We start from the raw sequence: 17,956 nt of genomic DNA, 5'->3' as shown, positions 1-17,956 counted from the left end.
CCTGCGCCACCCGGATGCACTCTTGTCCTTGTCGCTGGTCGGCGTAAACAGTCGCAAGCTTCCAAATCCACCCTTGCTCGGGGGATCGAGGAACCAATTCTTGAAACCTACAGTTCTACTGGGCTTCTGGTTCTCTCAAGGCCGAAGGCCCATTCTATCAGAGCCGTGGGTGCATCCTGGACATTACGGCACCAGGCTACGGCTCAGCAGGTGTGTCAGGCACCTACCTGATTGGGTCTGCATACTTTTACCAAGCATTTTCAGGTGCATACCTACGCTTCGGCAGACGCCAGCCTAGGTAGATAAGTCCTTCAGGCGGCAATTGCCCACCTGTAGGAAAGGGCTGTTTGACGGCCCTATCACGAGGTATTCTTTTACCCACCCAGGGACTGCTTTTGGACGTCCCAATTGTCTGGGTCTCCCAATTAGGAGCGAAAAAGAAGAAGGGAATTTTGTTTACTTACCGTAAATTCCTTTTCTTCTAGCTCCAATTGGGAGACCCAGCACCCGCCCTGTTTTCTCTGGGTTTTTTCTGTTTTTTCGGGTACACATGTTGTTCATGTGGTATGGTTCAGTTCTCCGATGTTTCCTCGGATTGAATTGGTCTTTAAACCAGTTATTGGCTTTCCTCCTTCTTGCTTTGGCACTAAAACTGGTGAGCCAGTGATCCCACTGGGGGTGTATAGCCAGAAGGGGAGGGGCCTTACACTTTTAAGTGTAATACTTTGTGTGGCCTCCAGAGGCAATAGCTATACACCCAATTGTCTGGGTCTCCCAATTGGAGCTAGAAGAAAAGGAATTTACGGTAAGTAAACAAAATTCCCTTCTTCTTCTAGCTCTTATTGGGAGACCCAGCACCCGCCCTGTTGTCCTTCGGGATTTTTGGTTTGTTTGCGGGTATACATGTTGTTCATGTTGAACGGTTTTCAGTTCTCCGATGTTACTCGGAGAGAATTTATTTAAACCAGTTATTGGCTTTCCTCCTTCTTGCTTTTGCACTAAAACTGGTGAGCCAGTGATCCCACTGGGGGTGTATAGCCAGAAGGGGAGGGGCCTTACACTTTTTAGTGTAATTGCTTTGTGTGGCCTCCGGAGGCAGTGCTATACACCCAATCGTCTGGGTCTCCCAATAAGAGCTAGAAGAAAAGGAATTTACGGTAAGTAACAAAATTCCCTTCGTTCCCAGCAATGTCTGAAGCCGCATTCCCAGGGCCCATGTGATATTATGACTTATGAGCCCGTGACCAATCAGCACCGGCTTGAGACATTTGAGCAGGAAGCCAGCGCTGCACTCCCATCCTGCTCAAATGTCCAAAGGGGAGGGGGGAGTTATGCTCTATAAACACACTGGGGAGTTCGTGGAGGTATCGCCCCTTTTATTTTCAGTGGGTTTCCTATTCCGGGGGGCAGATACACTCTGTCATATTCGGTGGGGTCCTGGTTCTGGAAAATCCAATTATCAGTAAGTAATTATCATTATTTCTTCCTTTTCAATTTTCAGGATGCCAGAGATGGAAAGATTTACAATGAACAGAACTTTTTCCAAAGAGCAGCTAAGAAAGTGACAGGTATCTGCACCGCATACACAACAGCACTCAACTTCACCCATAAAAGAAGAAAAGCCCACTGATAACCCAGATATCTGGGTCTTATAATGTTTGTGTATACACTGTGCATTTTTGTTATGAAGAAAACAAAAATGTTGCTCAAAAAGTGTGCGCCTCTAATAGTCCATGAGGCAGACTTCGCTGTCAGAGAGAAGCACTCATATAGTGCCCTTCTCAATCACTGGGAGAACTATACAGCTGCACAGTTCTCTCTCTCCTTCTGCCCCACACTGATCTATCCAATCAGTGCCGGGCAGGAGAGGAAACTGAACATGCACATTTCTCACCATGCTACAGAGCCTGAAAAAGCTCACCACTGAACACTTAAGCTACAGGACCTTCCAGGATATCCCAGTCACGGTGTCAGTAATACATCTCAAAGACGTTAGACAGTATGACAAGTAAGAAGACTTTTTATCTCGTATAAAGTAACTTGTATCCACCCCTGGTATCTCCAGTATTAGATCAGCTAGACAGGATGGACAGCAGTGTGAGCAGACTCTTCTTTCCTCAACTCTCTTGGTAGCCCCATTATTATTATATTAGACAGAGTGGACAGCAGTGTGAGCAGCCTCTTACCTTAGCAGCCCTGGTATCTCTAGCGTTAGATCAGATAGACCAGGAGGGCAGCAGTGTGAGCAGCCTTTTCTTACCTTAGCAACCCTGGTATGTCTAGTATTAGATCATATGGTTGGGGTGGACAGCAGGGTGAGCAGCCTTTTCTTACCTCAGCACCCCTGGTATCTCTACTATTAGATCAGATAGACCAGGAGGAGAGCAGTGTGAGCAGCCTCTTCTTACCTCAGCATCCCTGGTATCTCTACTATTAAATCAGACCAGGAGGACAGCAGTGCAAGCAGCTTATTCTTACCTCAGCTGCCCTGGTATCTCCAGTATTAGATCAGGTAGACCAGGACAGCAGTGTAAGCAGCCTCTTCTTACCTCAGCAGCCCTGGTAGCTGTAGTCTGTAGTATTAGCTCAGATAGACCTGTAGGACAGCAGTGTAAGCAGCCTCTTCTCATTAAACATTTCCTTTCAGTTGTTTAATTTCTTGTATTTATGGAGAACCCATTAACTGACACATTTTCTAAAGGCATTTTTAAAAACTGAAAATTACTATATATAGTAATTATTGGAAATATGACTTTTTTTTTAGTTATCACATTTAGAATCATTAAAGGTTTTCCATTAAAATTGCTTTACATCCAAAATGGGGAAAAAGTGCACAAAGCTAAGTATTGATTGTTACATCAGTAAAAAGCATACGATAAGATTATCATGCTATTTAATCTGCAAAAGCAAAGTAAAAAAAAAATTAAACAAAATTAAATAAATTCTGATAGATTTTCTGCCACACTGATTTTTGAAAAGACAGCAATATTTTATTTATTCCATATGGTGAGTAGCACACAATGTAAAATTATTTTTTATTATTATTATTATATGGTACAAACTTATCTACTGTATTTTTCGGATTATAAAACACACTTTTCCTCCCAAATATTTGGAAGGATCATGAGGGATGCATCTTATAATCCGAATGTTGCTTACTAGGGATGGTGAAGGGTCACAGGAGCAATGCCGCGGGTGCTGTGCTGGAGGTGCGCTATACTATCCTGAAAATTTCGGCGGTGCGGACTTCAAGTAATGGGGCCCGGAGTCGGCATGTGCGCAAGTGAAGCTCTCGGGGCAAGATTTCATCTGCGCACTCACCACCTCCAGGCACCATTTTCCTTAAGTCTGCTGCTGGGCGATCAATGGGCGGAGGCGGTGCATGCGCAGATGAGATTGTGAGCCTAGAGCTGCACAGCTCCCTCAGCCTGCAGCCCCAGCATATCGCAGCGCCCTCGGCCTGCAGCCCCAGCATATCGCAGCGCCCTCGGCCTGCAGCCCCAGCATATCGCAGCGCCCTCGGCCTGCAACCCCAGCATATCGCAGCGCCCTCGGCCTGCAACCCCAGCACATCGCAGCTCCCTCGGCCTGCAGCCCCTGCATATCGCAGTGCCCTCGGCCTGCAGCCCCTGCATATCGCAGCTCCCTTGGCCTGCAGCCCCAGCATATCGCAGCGCCCTCGGCCTGCAACCCCAGCACATCGCAGCTCCCTCGGCCTGCAGCCCCTGCATATCGCAGTGCCCTCGGCCTGCAGCCCCTGCACATCGCAGCTCCCTCGGCCTGCAGCCCCAGCACATCGCAGCTCCCTCAGCCTGCAGCCCCAGCGTATCGCAGCTCCCTCGGCCTGCAGCCCCAGCACAGCGCAGATCCAGCACAGTCCCCGCAGCATTGCCCTATTCCAGCACTGCCCCTGCCTCCTGTTACCCCGCTCCACCACTGCTGCCGCCTGCTCCTGGTAAGACACCACCAGATTGTAAGACGGACACTTTTTTTTCTTTTCTTTTTTTTTTTTTTTTTTTTACTTTTTTCCTCTAAATTTGGGGTGCGTTTTATAATCCAGTGCGTCTTATAAACCTAAAAATATGGTATACTGTATGTCTCTAATATTTTTGTAAATTTTTTTTCCTAGTTGACAAATGGAAGAAGCTTAACAATTGCCCATCACTGGGGATCCCGACCTGTATTGGTTTTGGAGTACGGAGTTTGAAGGATATCTATTACAGGTAACGACTAGGTTGGATTTGCTGTGCGTACTGCAACAATACAAGGCACAATAAAAAAGAGAGAATTCTTCTTAAAGCGCACCAATCACCAGGATTTTCGTATATAAGCTAAATCCAGTGCTATACTGGCACTATCAGGCTGATTCTATACATACCTGCAGTGGTCAGCTCTGATGTATAGATTTTGAAATCCAAAAAAGTAAACTTTATAATATCAGCAGCTTGTTGAGTGACAGCAGCTGAGGATCAGATAATATCTGGGGGGTATACAGAGTTATCCCCTCCCCCTGTTAGAATTAGCATAAACATTATACAAACAATTCACTTTGTCTCTTGCAGGACCTGTGTGAGGTCATATCCATGTGACCAGAAGGGGCGGGGCCTCAGCCACCAAATCTGGATTCCAGGTCACATGGGTATGACCTCACACAGGTCCTGCAACAAAGTGAATAGTTTGTACAATACTTATGCTAATTCTAACAGGGGGAGGGGCCAACTATGAATATATTATCTGATCGGCAGCTGCTGTCACTCAACAAGCAGCTAATTTTATAAACTTTACTTTCTTGGATTTCAAAACCTAAACATCCGAGCTGACCACTGCAGGTATGTATAGACTCAGCCTGATAGCGCCAGTATAGCACTGGCTATAGGTTATATGAGAACATCCCGGTGATTGGTGCGCTTTAAACTAAACTCACATTAGTTAGGTCATGATATTCTACCGAGCGTTTAGCTATCTTTCTGGTCTTTGTACTGTAATCAATGTATGCAAACATATACTTTGTAATATTGTCTTGTTTACGAAAAAATGCCTCTGTCCTCCCATACGCATTGCAGTGTCTGTAGCTGTTCAGAATTTCTGCATTCGCCACAAAACAATACAATTATGCAAGATTAAAGTTGTCAGTGAGAAATAATATTGCACAGAGCATGACGGAGGAGGACTGAGTCTATCTGCACACACTCGTACACTATCCTGCTGAACAGATTACATTATAATCAGTATTAAAGGGAATCTGTCAGCAGGTGTTTGCTTTTTAAAGGGAACCTGTCCGGTGCAGTATGCAGCAAGAACCACGAGCAGTTTTAGGTGTACATTGCTAATCCCTGCCTAACCGTCCCTGTATCTAGTAGCATAGATAAAGAGATCTTTAGAAATAGATCCTTTATGATATGCTAATGAGCGCAGAGACTAGTCACAAGGGCGTTAGTTCCTGCACTCATTCCGCCCTCTTAGCATGATAGCGTGCCCTCAGGAGGTATCAATAAATAATAGTCATCCTGATTTACCCTTTTCTTTTCCGCCAATGACATTCTCTATACTTCTCAGCCATGGATTGATGAAAAGGGAATAACCCTCTAATTGAAGAACGTCAGGAGAACTCAATAACAGTTCTTATATAAAAACCTCTATATGTGTTCACATACCGGCAGTAATGGATAAATGCAGTCTGTGTCCTCCTCACGTGTTTCTGAAGCTAAGCACCCATGCCCTTTGTTTTTCTGAGGAGTCCCTGATTCTTCTAAGTTTGCATATTCGTGTGTGTGTGTGTGTGTGTGTGTATAATGTATATGTATGCATGTGTGTGTGTGTGTGTGTGTATATATATATATATGTATATATATATATATATATATATATATATATATATATATATATATATATATATATATATATGTATATATATATATATGCGCTGTAGTACCCGGCGTTACCCGGGATAGTAACTGTCTCTCTTCCAGTCTCTGTCTGTCTCGCTGTTTGTCTCTTTCCTTGTCTGTCTGTTTCTATCTGTCTCAATCTCTGTCCCTGTATGTGTGTCTCTCTCTCCCTCTCTCTTTGCCCGGGCTGTCTCTCTGTCCGTCTCACCACCGACATCTTTTTACCTCCCACTTAAGCTTGTTATACTAACAGTTTATTTTGTTCCTATAGCAACCACTGACAGTTGCTATGTATAGCCTGCAGCTCCCAGCTCCATTCAGTTTAATGGCTGAAGGATTGTTGTAGAGTAACTGGAAAGCACGGGATTACATTTTCTTTATCATTCCTATGGGAGACCCAGACATTGGGTGTTTAGCTTCTGCCTCTGGAGGACACACAAAGTACTACACTTAAAAGTGTAGCTCCTCCCTCTGAGCTTATACACCCCCTGGAGAACCAGATCTAGCCAGTTTATCGCTTTGTGTTCAGGAGGCACACATCCACACATGCATTCTCATCTGATTTTTGGAAAGAGTTTGAAGAAAAGCGGGTCCATGTCTGGACTCCCGGCATGTCCCTTCTCACCCCACTGTGTCGGCGGTGTTGTTAAGGTTGATTCCAAGGCTGGAGCCTTACATGCCGCGCTCCTTCACCATCCCTCCTGGGCTCTGGCTTGAAGTGGGAGCCAGCACGGTCTCCATGCTTGGCAGGAGACCGGTCTCCATCCGCAGCCCTTCAGGACCCTGCTGGACCGGAGCACTCATCCCCAGGGACTTGGAACCCTGCGTCTCAGCAAGCTAAGTACCTGAGACGTTTATATATTGGGGGTCCCTGTACTTTATTGTTGTGGGAGAGTGTGCTGACTGTGTTTTATGACATTTCCGGCGGGTTCTCTGGCTGTCGCCTGAGAACCGCGCCGATGGTGCCTGCGCGCCGGCCGCGGCGCTCAAATTTAGGCCCCGGCTTCGCCGGAGGCCTAGTTTCGGTTTCACTGCCCTCGCATGTCATTCATGCAGAGGGACAGGCTCGGCTCCGCCCGGCGGCCGTTCTGCACAGGGGAGGGACACTCCCCACTGCAGTGTGTGTCCCCTCCCCTGTAGGTCTCTATGGCCCTCCATATCCCGCTCTTCAAGCAAGTCCCGCCCCCTCTCTTCGCTCCGGCGGCCATTTTCTCAGCGTTCTCTCTGCAAACGCTGGTCTGCAGCACCTCTGCTGAGTTGCTGTGCTTGGGGGTCCGGGCTTCGGGATCTGGAGGGCACACAACACCGCTCCAGCGGTCTGGTAAGCCACAACCGGTCTCCGGTTGTGGACCTCTGATTATACTCTCTGGGGTTCATTCTCTGGCAGAGCCCCCACTCCAGCAGCATGTCTCACACGAGGAGCAAGGCTCCAAAGCTGTATTCAGTATGCACTGCATGTAAGCTCCTACTGCCCGAACCGAGCATATTCCCACATTGTGATGCCTGCTCTAACCTGGCGGTGCCTCAGCCTGGAGTCTCACCCCCAGTGGTCTCTCAGGCTGCCCCTGCTCCTGTGGCTGAACCCGCGGCTTGGGTAGAATCCTTTTCTAGGTCTATCTCCCAGTCTTTTGCTGACTCCATGGGACTTCTGTCCAGGACTTTGCTGAACATGCATCAGCCCCTTTCACAGGGCGCCTCTGCTGCTAGGGGATTCTCAGGACCGGAGCTCACAGAGGATTCATCATCTGGTCCCAGACCCCGTCCTTCTAAGAAGAGACGCAGGGTTCCCTCTCCTTCCTCGTCCCGCGGCTCTGATTCAGGAGCTGACTCGCAGGATGAGGAGGATGCCTTTACGGGGGGCTCGGAGGTTAACTCCATGTACCCCATTGATCTGTCCGAAAGTGACTCAGATGTTAGTGATTTGATTGCGTCCATTAATTCTGTACTGGATCTCAATCCGCCAGTATCAGAGGAGCAACCCTCTCTGGCAGAAAAGCACCAGTTTACCTCGCCTAAAAGGGCAAAGAGTGTGTTCTTTAACCACTCCAGTTTTCAGGCCGCTGTGACCAAGCCCAGGGCCTGTCCTGACAAACGCTTCCCAAAGCGTGGTTCTGATGACCGCTTTCCCTTTCCACCTGAGGTGGTCAAGGAGTGGGCTCATTCCCCAAAGGTAGACCCCCTGGTGTCTAGACTCTCAGCCCGGACCGTTGTATCGGTGGCTGATGGCACCTCTCTTAAGGATTCCACTGACCGCCAGATTGACCTTCTGGCCAAATCCATATATGAAGCGGCGGGGGCTTCGTTCTCCCCGACTTTTGCAGCAGTGTGGGCTCTCAAAGCCATCTCTGCTTCTCTAGAGGAGATGCATTCCCTCGCCAGGGAATCTATGCCCGAAATGGTTACCTTAACTTCCCAAGCTTCCGCTTTTTCATCCTATGCCATGTCTGCCATACTGGAAGCTTCTCACCGCACTGCGGAGGCTTCAGCTAATTCCCTCGCTATCCGCAGGATCTTATGACTTCGAGAGTGGAAGGCAGATGCTTCTTCAAAGAAGTACCTTGCTGGACTCCCTTTTGCTGGGTCCCGGCTGTTCGGTGAACAGCTGGATGAAATTATTAAGGAAGCTACTGGCGGGAAGAGTACTTCCATGCCACAAACCAAAACCAGGAAACCTGTCCAGGGCAGGAATCAGTCGAGCTTTCGTTCCTCCAACTGGTCCTCCTCTAAGCCCTCGGCCTCGTCCACTAACTCAGCCAAGGACCAGAAATCCAACTGGCGCCCAAAAGCGCGTCCACAAAAGACCGCAGGAGGTGCTGCCACTAAGGCAGCCTCCTCGTGACTATCTGTCCGCGCCAGCAACGTCCTTAGTCGGTGGCACGCTCTCCCACTTTGGCGACGCGTGGTTTCAACACGTCTCTGATCAGTGGGTAAGGGATATCATCTCCCACGGCTACAGGATAGAATTCTCTTCCAGCCCGCCAAACAGATTTTTTCTCTCTACTCCCCCCTGCTCCAAGGCCGCCACCTTCTCACAGGCCGTGGCATCCTTGCAGGCCAATGGAGTAATTGTACCGGTTCCCTCCCGGGAACGGTTCAGAGGTTTCTACTCAAATCTCTTCCTAGTCCCCAAAAAGGACGGTTCCTTCCGGCCCATCCTGGATCTCAAGCTTCTCAACAAGCATGTTCAGGTGCGGCATTTTCGCATGGAGTCTCTGCGATCAGTCATTGCCTCAATGACCCAAGGGGATTTCCTGGCATCCATCGACATCAGAGATGCCTATCTGCATGTGCCAATTGCGGTTTCACACCAGCGTTGGCTACGTTTTGCAATCGGAGAGGAACACTTCCAATTCGTGGCTCTCCCCTTCGGGTTGGCCACAGCTCCTCGGGTATTCACCAAGGTCATGGCAGCAGTGATTGCGGTCCTGCACCTACAGGGGTTGGCAGTGATCCCTTACCTGGACGACCTTCTGGTAAAGGCTTCATCCAGCGTGGACTGTCAGCGGAGTGTCTCGCTCACTCTCGCCACTCTAGCCCAATTCGGGTGGCTTGTCAATCTTCCCAAGTCCACTCTGACTCCGACCCAGAGTCTCACGTACCTAGGGATGCAGTTCGAGACTTTCCCGGCACTTGTGAAGTTGCCCTTAGTCAAACAGCAGTCCCTTCACCTGGCGGTGCGCTCTCTGCTGAGGCCCCGCCGTTATTCCCTCAGGCGCCTGATGCAGGTGCTGGGTCAAATGGTGGCGTCAATGGAGGCTGTTCCCTTTGCCCAGTTCCATCTGCGTCCCCTGCAGCTGGACATTCTCCGCTGTTGGGACAAGCGGCCTTCCTCCTTGCACAGGTTAGTGGCTCTGTCGCCACAGACCAGGAGCTCTCTTCAGTGGTGGCTTCGGCCCCTCGCTCTGTCCCAGGGGCGATCCTTTCTGGCCCCGTCCTGGGTGATCCTCACCACGGACGCCAGTCTATCCAGCTGGGGAGCGGTATGTCTCCACCACCGAGCGCAGGGCACTTGGACTCCGTCCGAGTCAGCCCTTTCGATCAATGTGCTGGAAACCAGAGCCGTGCTTCTGGCTCTCCTAGCTTCTCACCATCTGCTGGCGGGCAGGCACATCAAAGTCCAGTCGGACAACGCGACAGCGGTTGCCTACATCAATCACCAAGGCGGGACACGCAGCCGCCTGGCAATGATGGAGGTACAACGCATCCTTCAATGGGCGGAGGACTCCAAGTCCACCATATCCGCAGTCCACATCCCAGGCGTGGAAAACTGGGAGGCAGATTATCTCAGCCGTCAAACCGTGGACAGTGGCGAGTGGTCCCTGCACCCGGCAGTTTTTCAGTCAATCTGCCGCAAATGGGGCACTCCGGACGTGGACCTAATGGCGTCCCGTCACAACAACAAAGTTCCCGTTTACGTGGCTCGCTCCCACGATCCTCAGGCATTCGCCGCGGACGCTCTGGTCCAAGACTGGTCCCAGTTTCGTCTGTCCTACGTGTTTCCCCCTCTAGCTCTCTTGCCCAGAGTCCTGCGCAAGATCAGATTGGAGGGCCGTCGAGTCATTCAAATTGCTCCGGATTGGCCCAGGCGAGCTTGGTACCCAGACCTGCTCCTTCTGTCCGTAGAGGTGCCGTGGCATCTTCCGGACCGTCCAGACCTTCTCTCACAAGGTCCGTTTTTCCGCCTGAATTCTGCGGCTCTCAAATTGACGGCGTGGCTCTTGAATCCTGGATCTTGACGGCTTCTGGTATCCCTACTGAAGTCATCTCCACTATGACTCGGGCCCGTAAGTCTTCCTCCTCCAAGATCTATCACAGGACTTGGAAAATTTTCCTGTCCTGGTGTCGCTCTTCCGGCCATCCTCCTTGGCCATTTTCCTTGCCGACCCTTCTGTCCTTTCTACAGTCCGGTCTGCAGCTGGGACTGTCCCTCAACTCTCTCAAGGGACAAATCTCAGCTCTGTCAGTGCTGTTCCAGCGGCGTCTCGCCCGGCTGGCTCAGGTCCGCACCTTCATGCAGGGCGCGTCTCACATCATTCCGCCTTACCGGCGGCCCTTGGATCCCTGGGACCTCAATTTGGTTCTCACGGTTTTGCAGAAACCCCCCTTTGAGCCTCTTAGGGAGGTTTCTTTGTTTCGTCTTTCACAGAAAGTGGTCTTTATAGTGGCCATAACTTCCCTCAGGAGAGTCTCCGATTTGGTTGTGCTCTCTTCGGAGTCACCTTTTTTTGGTCTTTCATCAAGACAAGGTGGTTCTCCGTCCGACTCCGGACTTTCTTCCTAATGTGGGCTCTCCTTTCCACCTTAACCAGGACATTACCTTACCTTCCTTTTGTCCGCCTCCTGTTCATCGCTTTGAAAAAGCGCTGCATACTTTGGATCTGGTGCGTGCTCTCCGGATCTATCTGTCTCGCACCGCTGCTCTTAGGCGGTGCACCTCTCTTTTTGTGCTAACCACAGGTCGGCGCAAGGGCCTCTCTGCTTCTAAGCCGACCTTAGCCCGTTGGATTAGGTCGACCATTTCGGACGCCTACCAGTGTTCTCAGGTGCCTCCCCCGCCGGGGATCAAGGCACACTCGACCAGAGCTGTCGGTGCCTCTTGGGCTTTCAGGCACCAGGCTACGGCTCAACAAGTATGTCAGGCTGCCACTTGGACTAGCCTGCATACCTTTTCATAGCACTACCAAGTGCATGCTCATGCTTCGGCAGTTGCGAGCTTGGGCAGACGCATCCTTCAGGCGGCTGTCGCCCATTTGTGAAGTTAGGTTCTGCCTACTTCTTAGTTTTTCTGTTTATTCCCACCCATGGACTGCTTTGAGACGTCCCATGGTTTGGGTCTCCCATAGGAACGATGAAGAAAAAGAGAATTTTGTTACTTACCGTAAATTCTTTTTCTTATAGTTCCGTATTGGGAGACCCAGCACCCTCCCTGTTGCCTGTTGGCAATTTCTTGTTCCGCGTGTTATCACCGGCTGTTGTTGTTGACAGATTATCCGGTTGTGGCTGTTTTTACTTGTGGGTGGTTATTCTCCTTCAGCTTTTGCACTAAACTGGCTAGATCTGGTTCTCCAGGAGGTGTATAAGCTCAGAGGGAGGAGCTACACTTTTAAGTGTAGTACTTTGTGTGTCCTCCGGAGGCAGAAGCTAAACACCCATGGTCTGGGTCTCCCAATACGGAATTATAAGAAAAAGAATTTACGGTAAGTAAACAAAATTCTCTTTTTCCTGCCCAAACATAGTCTATGACGTTCCCTGAGTCACATGGGGCATCTGTGCAAAATTTCGTGATTGTAAATGCGACGGTGCAAATTCCTTTAGCGGACATACATACACACATACATACATACACTCACACATACATACACACATACATACACACATACATACATACATACATACATACACACATACATACACTGAGCTTTATATTTTAGATATATATAATCCATATCCACCGGGATAGTAACTGTCTCTCTGTCTCTCTCCCAGTCTCTCTCTGTGTGTCGCTGTCTGTCTCGCTGTTTGTCTCTTTCCTTGTCTGTCTGTTTCTATCTCTCTGTCTGTATTTGCATTAGTCTGTCTCAATCTCTGTCGCTGTATGTGTCTCTCTCTCTCCCTCTGTCTCTTTGCCCGGTCTGTCATATGATAATAATATAATATGTATAATTTATAAATTATTGTGTGTATATATATATTATATAATATAATATATATATATATATATATATATATATATACATATATATATATATATATATATATATATATTGTTATATATAATTTTTTTTAACAAAAAACAAGCCCTCGTACAGTTTTGTCAACAGAAAAAGTGTTGTGTAATATGGATATACTATCATAGTGGTATTGACTACATATAACATGCAAATGTTTTTACTAATTATTATTATTATTTTTTTTTATTTATTTATTTTTTCTTTGTCGCTCCATTGGGAGACCCAGACAATTGGGTGTATAGCTACTGCCTCCGGAGGCCACACAAAGTATTACACTTTAAAAAGTGTAACCCCTCCCCTCTGCCTATACACCCTCCCGTGCATCACGGGCCCATCAGTTTTTAGCTTTGTGTTGAAGGAGGCACACATGCACGCAAGCTCCACATTTTAGTCAGCAGCAGCTGCTGATTATATCGGATGGAAGAAAAGAGGGCCCCCCACAGGGCCCCCGGCATGCTCCCTTCTCACCCCACTAAGTCGGCGGTGTTGTTAAGGTTGAGGTACCCATTGCGGGTACAGAGGCTGGAGCCCACATGCCGTTTTCCTTCCCCATCCCTTAGAGGCTCTGGGAGAAGTGGGATCCTAACCGGTCGCCGTTCACTGGGACCGGGCTCCTTCCTCAGCCCCTGGGGGAATCTGACGGACAGGAGGCTGGATATCATCAGGGACAGGGCCCTGCATCCATGAGGTACTCTGTGTCCCCTTAGGGACGGTGCATGCAGCGCCTGTGTTACAGACGCCGCAGCGGCTGCTGTGTGGTTTCTGAGCCGGGACTACCGCGCCGACCACGCCTGTTGGCCGGCCGCGCTTTTAACTTTAGTCCCCGGCTTTTGCGGCCTAGTACCATGTACTCCCGCCCCCGGGCCTGCCAGTCAGGGGTGAGGGCGGGACGGCCGACTGGACGTCGGCAGTGAGGGCTGGAGCATACTTGGTATCCTCCTCCCCCCTCACTGAGCACTGTGGGGCACCAGGTGCCCGCACTTTATTAGGCGCTTCCACGGCTTCCTCCCTCCCCTCAGAACGCTGGCAGCCATTATTATAATCTCTTCTGCCGGTGGAGGATTTCAGAAGGAGCTCTGCAGCTCTGGGAGTCCCAGGCAGGGAATCTGGTGGACGCACCACCGCTTGGGGCGGTTGGTAAGCCACACCAGTTGTCAGGTGCTGACCCCCCTTGGGTGCCGAAGTGTGTATATGTATATATATATATATATATATATATATATATATATATATATATATATATATATATATATATATATATATATATATATATATATATATATATAGTATACATTTTCTCTATTCGGCAGCATTATTTGCTTATGGCTATATCTCTAAGAGGCGACAACAGCATGTCGTCCGCAGAAAGCAAGGGGGCCAAGGCACAGGCTTGTTTTGCAACCTGCACCTCTTGTGCGGCTATGTTGCCTGCAGGTTCCACCTACCCGCATTGTGACAATGCTCGGCCCCTGTGGCACTCACTCAGCCGGAGCCTCCGGCACTGGTGGGACCCTCGGCTCAGGTGGTACCGCCGGTTTCCACTGCACAGATGGAAGGGGCAGAGATTACAATTTTGACTAAGAAACTCTCTGAGTCGCTTCACATTCCATGGCTCAGTCTATGGACAGATGGTCTGCTAAGATACTAGAAGCTTAGCAGTCCAGACCGGTAACACAGGGCCAGGGCACTGTGGGTTCATCGCCCCCAGGCCCCTCTCGGTCGGTACAGCAAAGGGCTCCTGGGGTGGCACCCAGATCCCACGGTGAGAACTCCGACACAGACCGCAGCCTCAGACAGGCTAAGCGGGCTTGCTGGGAACCTTCCCCGACTTCATCACGCGGTTCGGGATCTCAGCATGAGGACTCTCTGGAGGATGAAGCGGAGGTCGCAGCTCAGGGCTCTGATCCTGACGTTGCTCTCAAGCTGGATACACCTGAAGGGGACGCCATAGTAAATGACCTTATAACGTCCTTCTACCAGGTGCTAGTCCTTCTTCCCCAGCTCCACCTATAGAGGAGTCGGCTTCACAGTAGGAGAAACACCAGTTTAGGTTTCCCAAACGTACCCGGAGTGCGTTTCTCGATCACTCTAACTTCAGAGATGCTGTCCAGAAGCACAGAGCATTTCCGGACAAGCGCTTTACTAAGCGCCTTAATGACACACGTTACCCTTTCCCCCCTGACGTAGTTAAGGGTTGGACTCAGTGTCCCAAGGTGGATCCTCCAGTCTCCAGTCTGGCGGCTAGATCCGCAGGTTGTGTCTTTGACTTCTCAGGCGTCGGCTTTTTCGTCCTACGCCATGAACGTCGTCCTGGACTCTGCGAGCCGTACAGCGGTAGCATCCGCCAATTTGGTGGCAGTCCGCAGGACCATGTGACTAACCTAATGGAAGGCAGACTCTGCTTCCAAGAAGTTGTTAACCGGTTTGCCATTTTCTGGCGACCGTCTGTTTGGCGAGCAATTGGATGAAAAACCAATGGGTGAGAGACATTCCGTCTCACGGTTACAGGATAGAGCTCAGCTCTTGTCCTCCGACTCGTTTCTGCAGATGGAGTGTGATCCCCGTTCCGCTTCAAAAACGTGGTCGCGGTCTTTTCTCCAACTTGTTCGGGGTACCAAAAAAGGACGGATCATTCCGGTCCGTTCCGGGCCTCATTCTACTCAACAGACACGTGAGAACCAGACGGTCTCGGATGGAATCTCTCCGCTCAGTCATCGCTTCGATGTCCCAGGGAGCCTGCCTAGCATCAATCGACATCAGGGATGCTTATCTCCATGTGCCGATTACTCCAGAGCATCAACGCTTCCGGTGCTTCGCCTCCGGGTCGAACACTTTCAGCTCGTGACTCTGCCTTTCGGCCTGGCGACAGTCCCACGGGTCTTCACCAAGGTCATAGCATCAGTGGCGATGGGCCTACACTCTCAGGGACACTCGGTGATCCCTTACTTAGACGATCTCCTAAGTCAAGGCACCCTCCCAGGTGGCAGGTCAACACAGCCTGAACATTGCTCTGGAGACTCTCCAGAGGTTCGGGTGGATCATCAATTTCCCAAAGTAAAAATTGACACCGACCCAATCACTGACTTACCTCGGGATGGATTTGCATTCCCCCTCAGAGATAGTGAAGCTACCGCTGGGCAAACAGCGTTCGCTGCAGACAGGGGTGCACTTTCTCCTTGGGGCCCAGTCTCACCCCTTGAGGCGCCTCACGCGCTCCCTAGGGAAGATGGTGGCAGCAATGGAGGCAGTTCCCTTTGCGCAGTTTAATCTGCGTCCACTCCAAGGGCACATTCTCCGCAAATGGGACAGGAGGTCGACGTCCCTAGACAGGAACGTCTCTCTCTTTCACTGGCAGACAAAGCCTCTCTTCAGGGGTGGCTTCTTCCCACTTCTTGGTAAAAAGAAAAATCCTTCCTGCTCCCATCCTGGGCTATGGTCACGACGGACGACAGTGTGTCAGGGTGGACAGCGGTCTTCCTCCACCACAGGGCTCAGGGAACCTGGACTCTGACAGAGTCCTCCCTTCAGATCAATGTTCTGGAGATAAGGGCAGTGTAGCTAGCCCTAAAGTCGTTCCAGCGGTGGCTGGACGGCAGGCAGATCCGGATACAGTCGGACGACGCCACGGTGGTCGCGTACATCAACCACCATCACAGAGCGCTGGCGGTGGACGCATCAGTTCAGGACTGGTCGCAATTTCGACTGCCTTATGTATTTCCTCCTCTGGCGCTGCTGCCCAGAGTGTTCCTCAAGATCGGGTCCGACTGCCGCCACGCCATCCTCGTCGCTCCAGACTGGCCGAGGAGGTCGTGATACCTGGATCTGTGGCACCTCACGGTGGGTCGACCATGGGCACTCCCGGTCCGACCAGACTTGCTGTCCCAAGGGCCATTTTCCATCTGAATTCTGCGGTCTTCAACCTGACTGGGTGGCCATAGAGTCCTGGCTCTTAGCGTTCTCAGAGTTATCTCTATCACGCCTTTCGCAGAAGGTGGTCTTCCTAGTGGCAGGCACATCACTTCGGAGAGTGTCTGAGCTAGCAGCGCTGTCATGCAAAGCCCCCTTCCTGGTGTTTTGCCAGGATGAGGTGGTTCTGCGTCCGGGCCCGGAAGGTCTACTTAAGGTGGTATCCCCCTTTTCTTCTCAATCAGGATATCTCCTTACCTTCTTTTGGCTCTCATCCAGTTCACAATTGTGAAAAGGATTGCACTTGTTAGATCTCGGGAGAGCACTCCGGCTCTTCTTTTCGCACACTGCGCCCCCGCGCCGTTCTGATGCGCTCTTTGTCCTGGTCACTGGCCAGCGTAAGGGGTCGCAGGCTTCCAAGTCAACCTTGGCTTGGTGGATCAAGGAACTGATCCTTGAAGCCTACTGTTCTTCTGGGCTTCCGATTCCTTTAGAGCTGAAAGCCCATTCTACCAGAGCCGCAGGGGCATCCTGGGCATTGCGTCACCAGGCTACGGCTCAGCAGGTGTGTCAGCACTACCTGGTCGAGTCTGCACACTTTCACGAAACACTATCAGGTTCATGCCTATGCTGTTGCAGATGCCAGCCTAGGTAGGCGAGTCCTTCAGGAGGCGGTTGCTCACCTGTAAGAGAGGGCCGTTTTTTCGGCTCTTTTTATCGAGGTATTCTTTTACCCACCCAGGGACTGCTTTTGGACATCCCAATTGTCTGGGTCTCCCAATGGAGCGACAAAGAAGAAGGGAATTTCTTTTTCGCTCCTAATTGGGAGACCCAGACAATTGGGTGTATAGCTACTGCCTCCGGAGGCCGCACAAAGTACTACACTTAAAAGTGTAAGGCCCCTCCCCTTCTGGCTATACACCCCCCCGTGGGAGCACGGGTCCCTCAGTTTTTGCTTTGTGCGAAGGAGGTCAGACACGCACGCATAGCTCCACTATTTAGTCAGCAGCAGCTGCTGACTATGTCGGATGGAAGAAAAGAGGGCCCATACAGGGCCCCCAGCATGCTCCCTTCTCACCCCACTTTCTGTCGGTGGTGCTTGTTAAGGTTGAGGTACCCATTGCGGGTACGGAGGCTGGAGCCCACATGCTGATTCCTTCCCCATCCCCATTAGGGCTCTGGGCGAAGTGGGATTTTACCAGTCTCCAGGCACTGAGACCGTGCTCCATCCACAGCCCCTGGAGAAGCCGCTGGATATGGAGCTGAGTATCGTCAGGGACATGGCCCTGCTCCGTCAAGGTACTCTGTGTCCCCGTGCATACGCGCGCACACCGCAGCATTGCTGGTTGTGTTAGTGCGCCGGGGACAACAGCGCTGCTGCGCTTGTGCCATTTCCTCACTTCAGCTTAGCTGAGTGGGTAGACTCAGGGA

At 50.5% G+C, this 17,956-nt stretch overlaps 1 protein-coding gene across 2 annotated transcripts in view; it reads left to right on the top strand.

Annotated features, from left to right (window-relative positions):
- VRK3 (VRK serine/threonine kinase 3) overlaps positions 1 to 17,956 on the top strand; it is a 99,764-nt gene that overhangs the window by 60,535 nt on the left and 21,273 nt on the right. For both annotated transcript variants that reach the window (XM_075325973.1, XM_075325972.1), the window contains exons 8-9: positions 1,502 to 1,568; positions 4,130 to 4,223. In XM_075325973.1, the coding sequence (XP_075182088.1) occupies positions 1,502 to 1,568; positions 4,130 to 4,223 (161 nt within the window). The remainder of the gene's footprint in view (positions 1 to 1,501; positions 1,569 to 4,129; positions 4,224 to 17,956) is intronic.

The sequence above is a fragment of the Anomaloglossus baeobatrachus genome, chromosome 10 (genome assembly GCF_048569485.1).
Source record: "Anomaloglossus baeobatrachus isolate aAnoBae1 chromosome 10, aAnoBae1.hap1, whole genome shotgun sequence".
Classification (NCBI taxonomy): domain Eukaryota; kingdom Metazoa; phylum Chordata; class Amphibia; order Anura; family Aromobatidae; genus Anomaloglossus; species Anomaloglossus baeobatrachus.
This window is presented reverse-complemented; position numbering and strand designations above follow the sequence as displayed.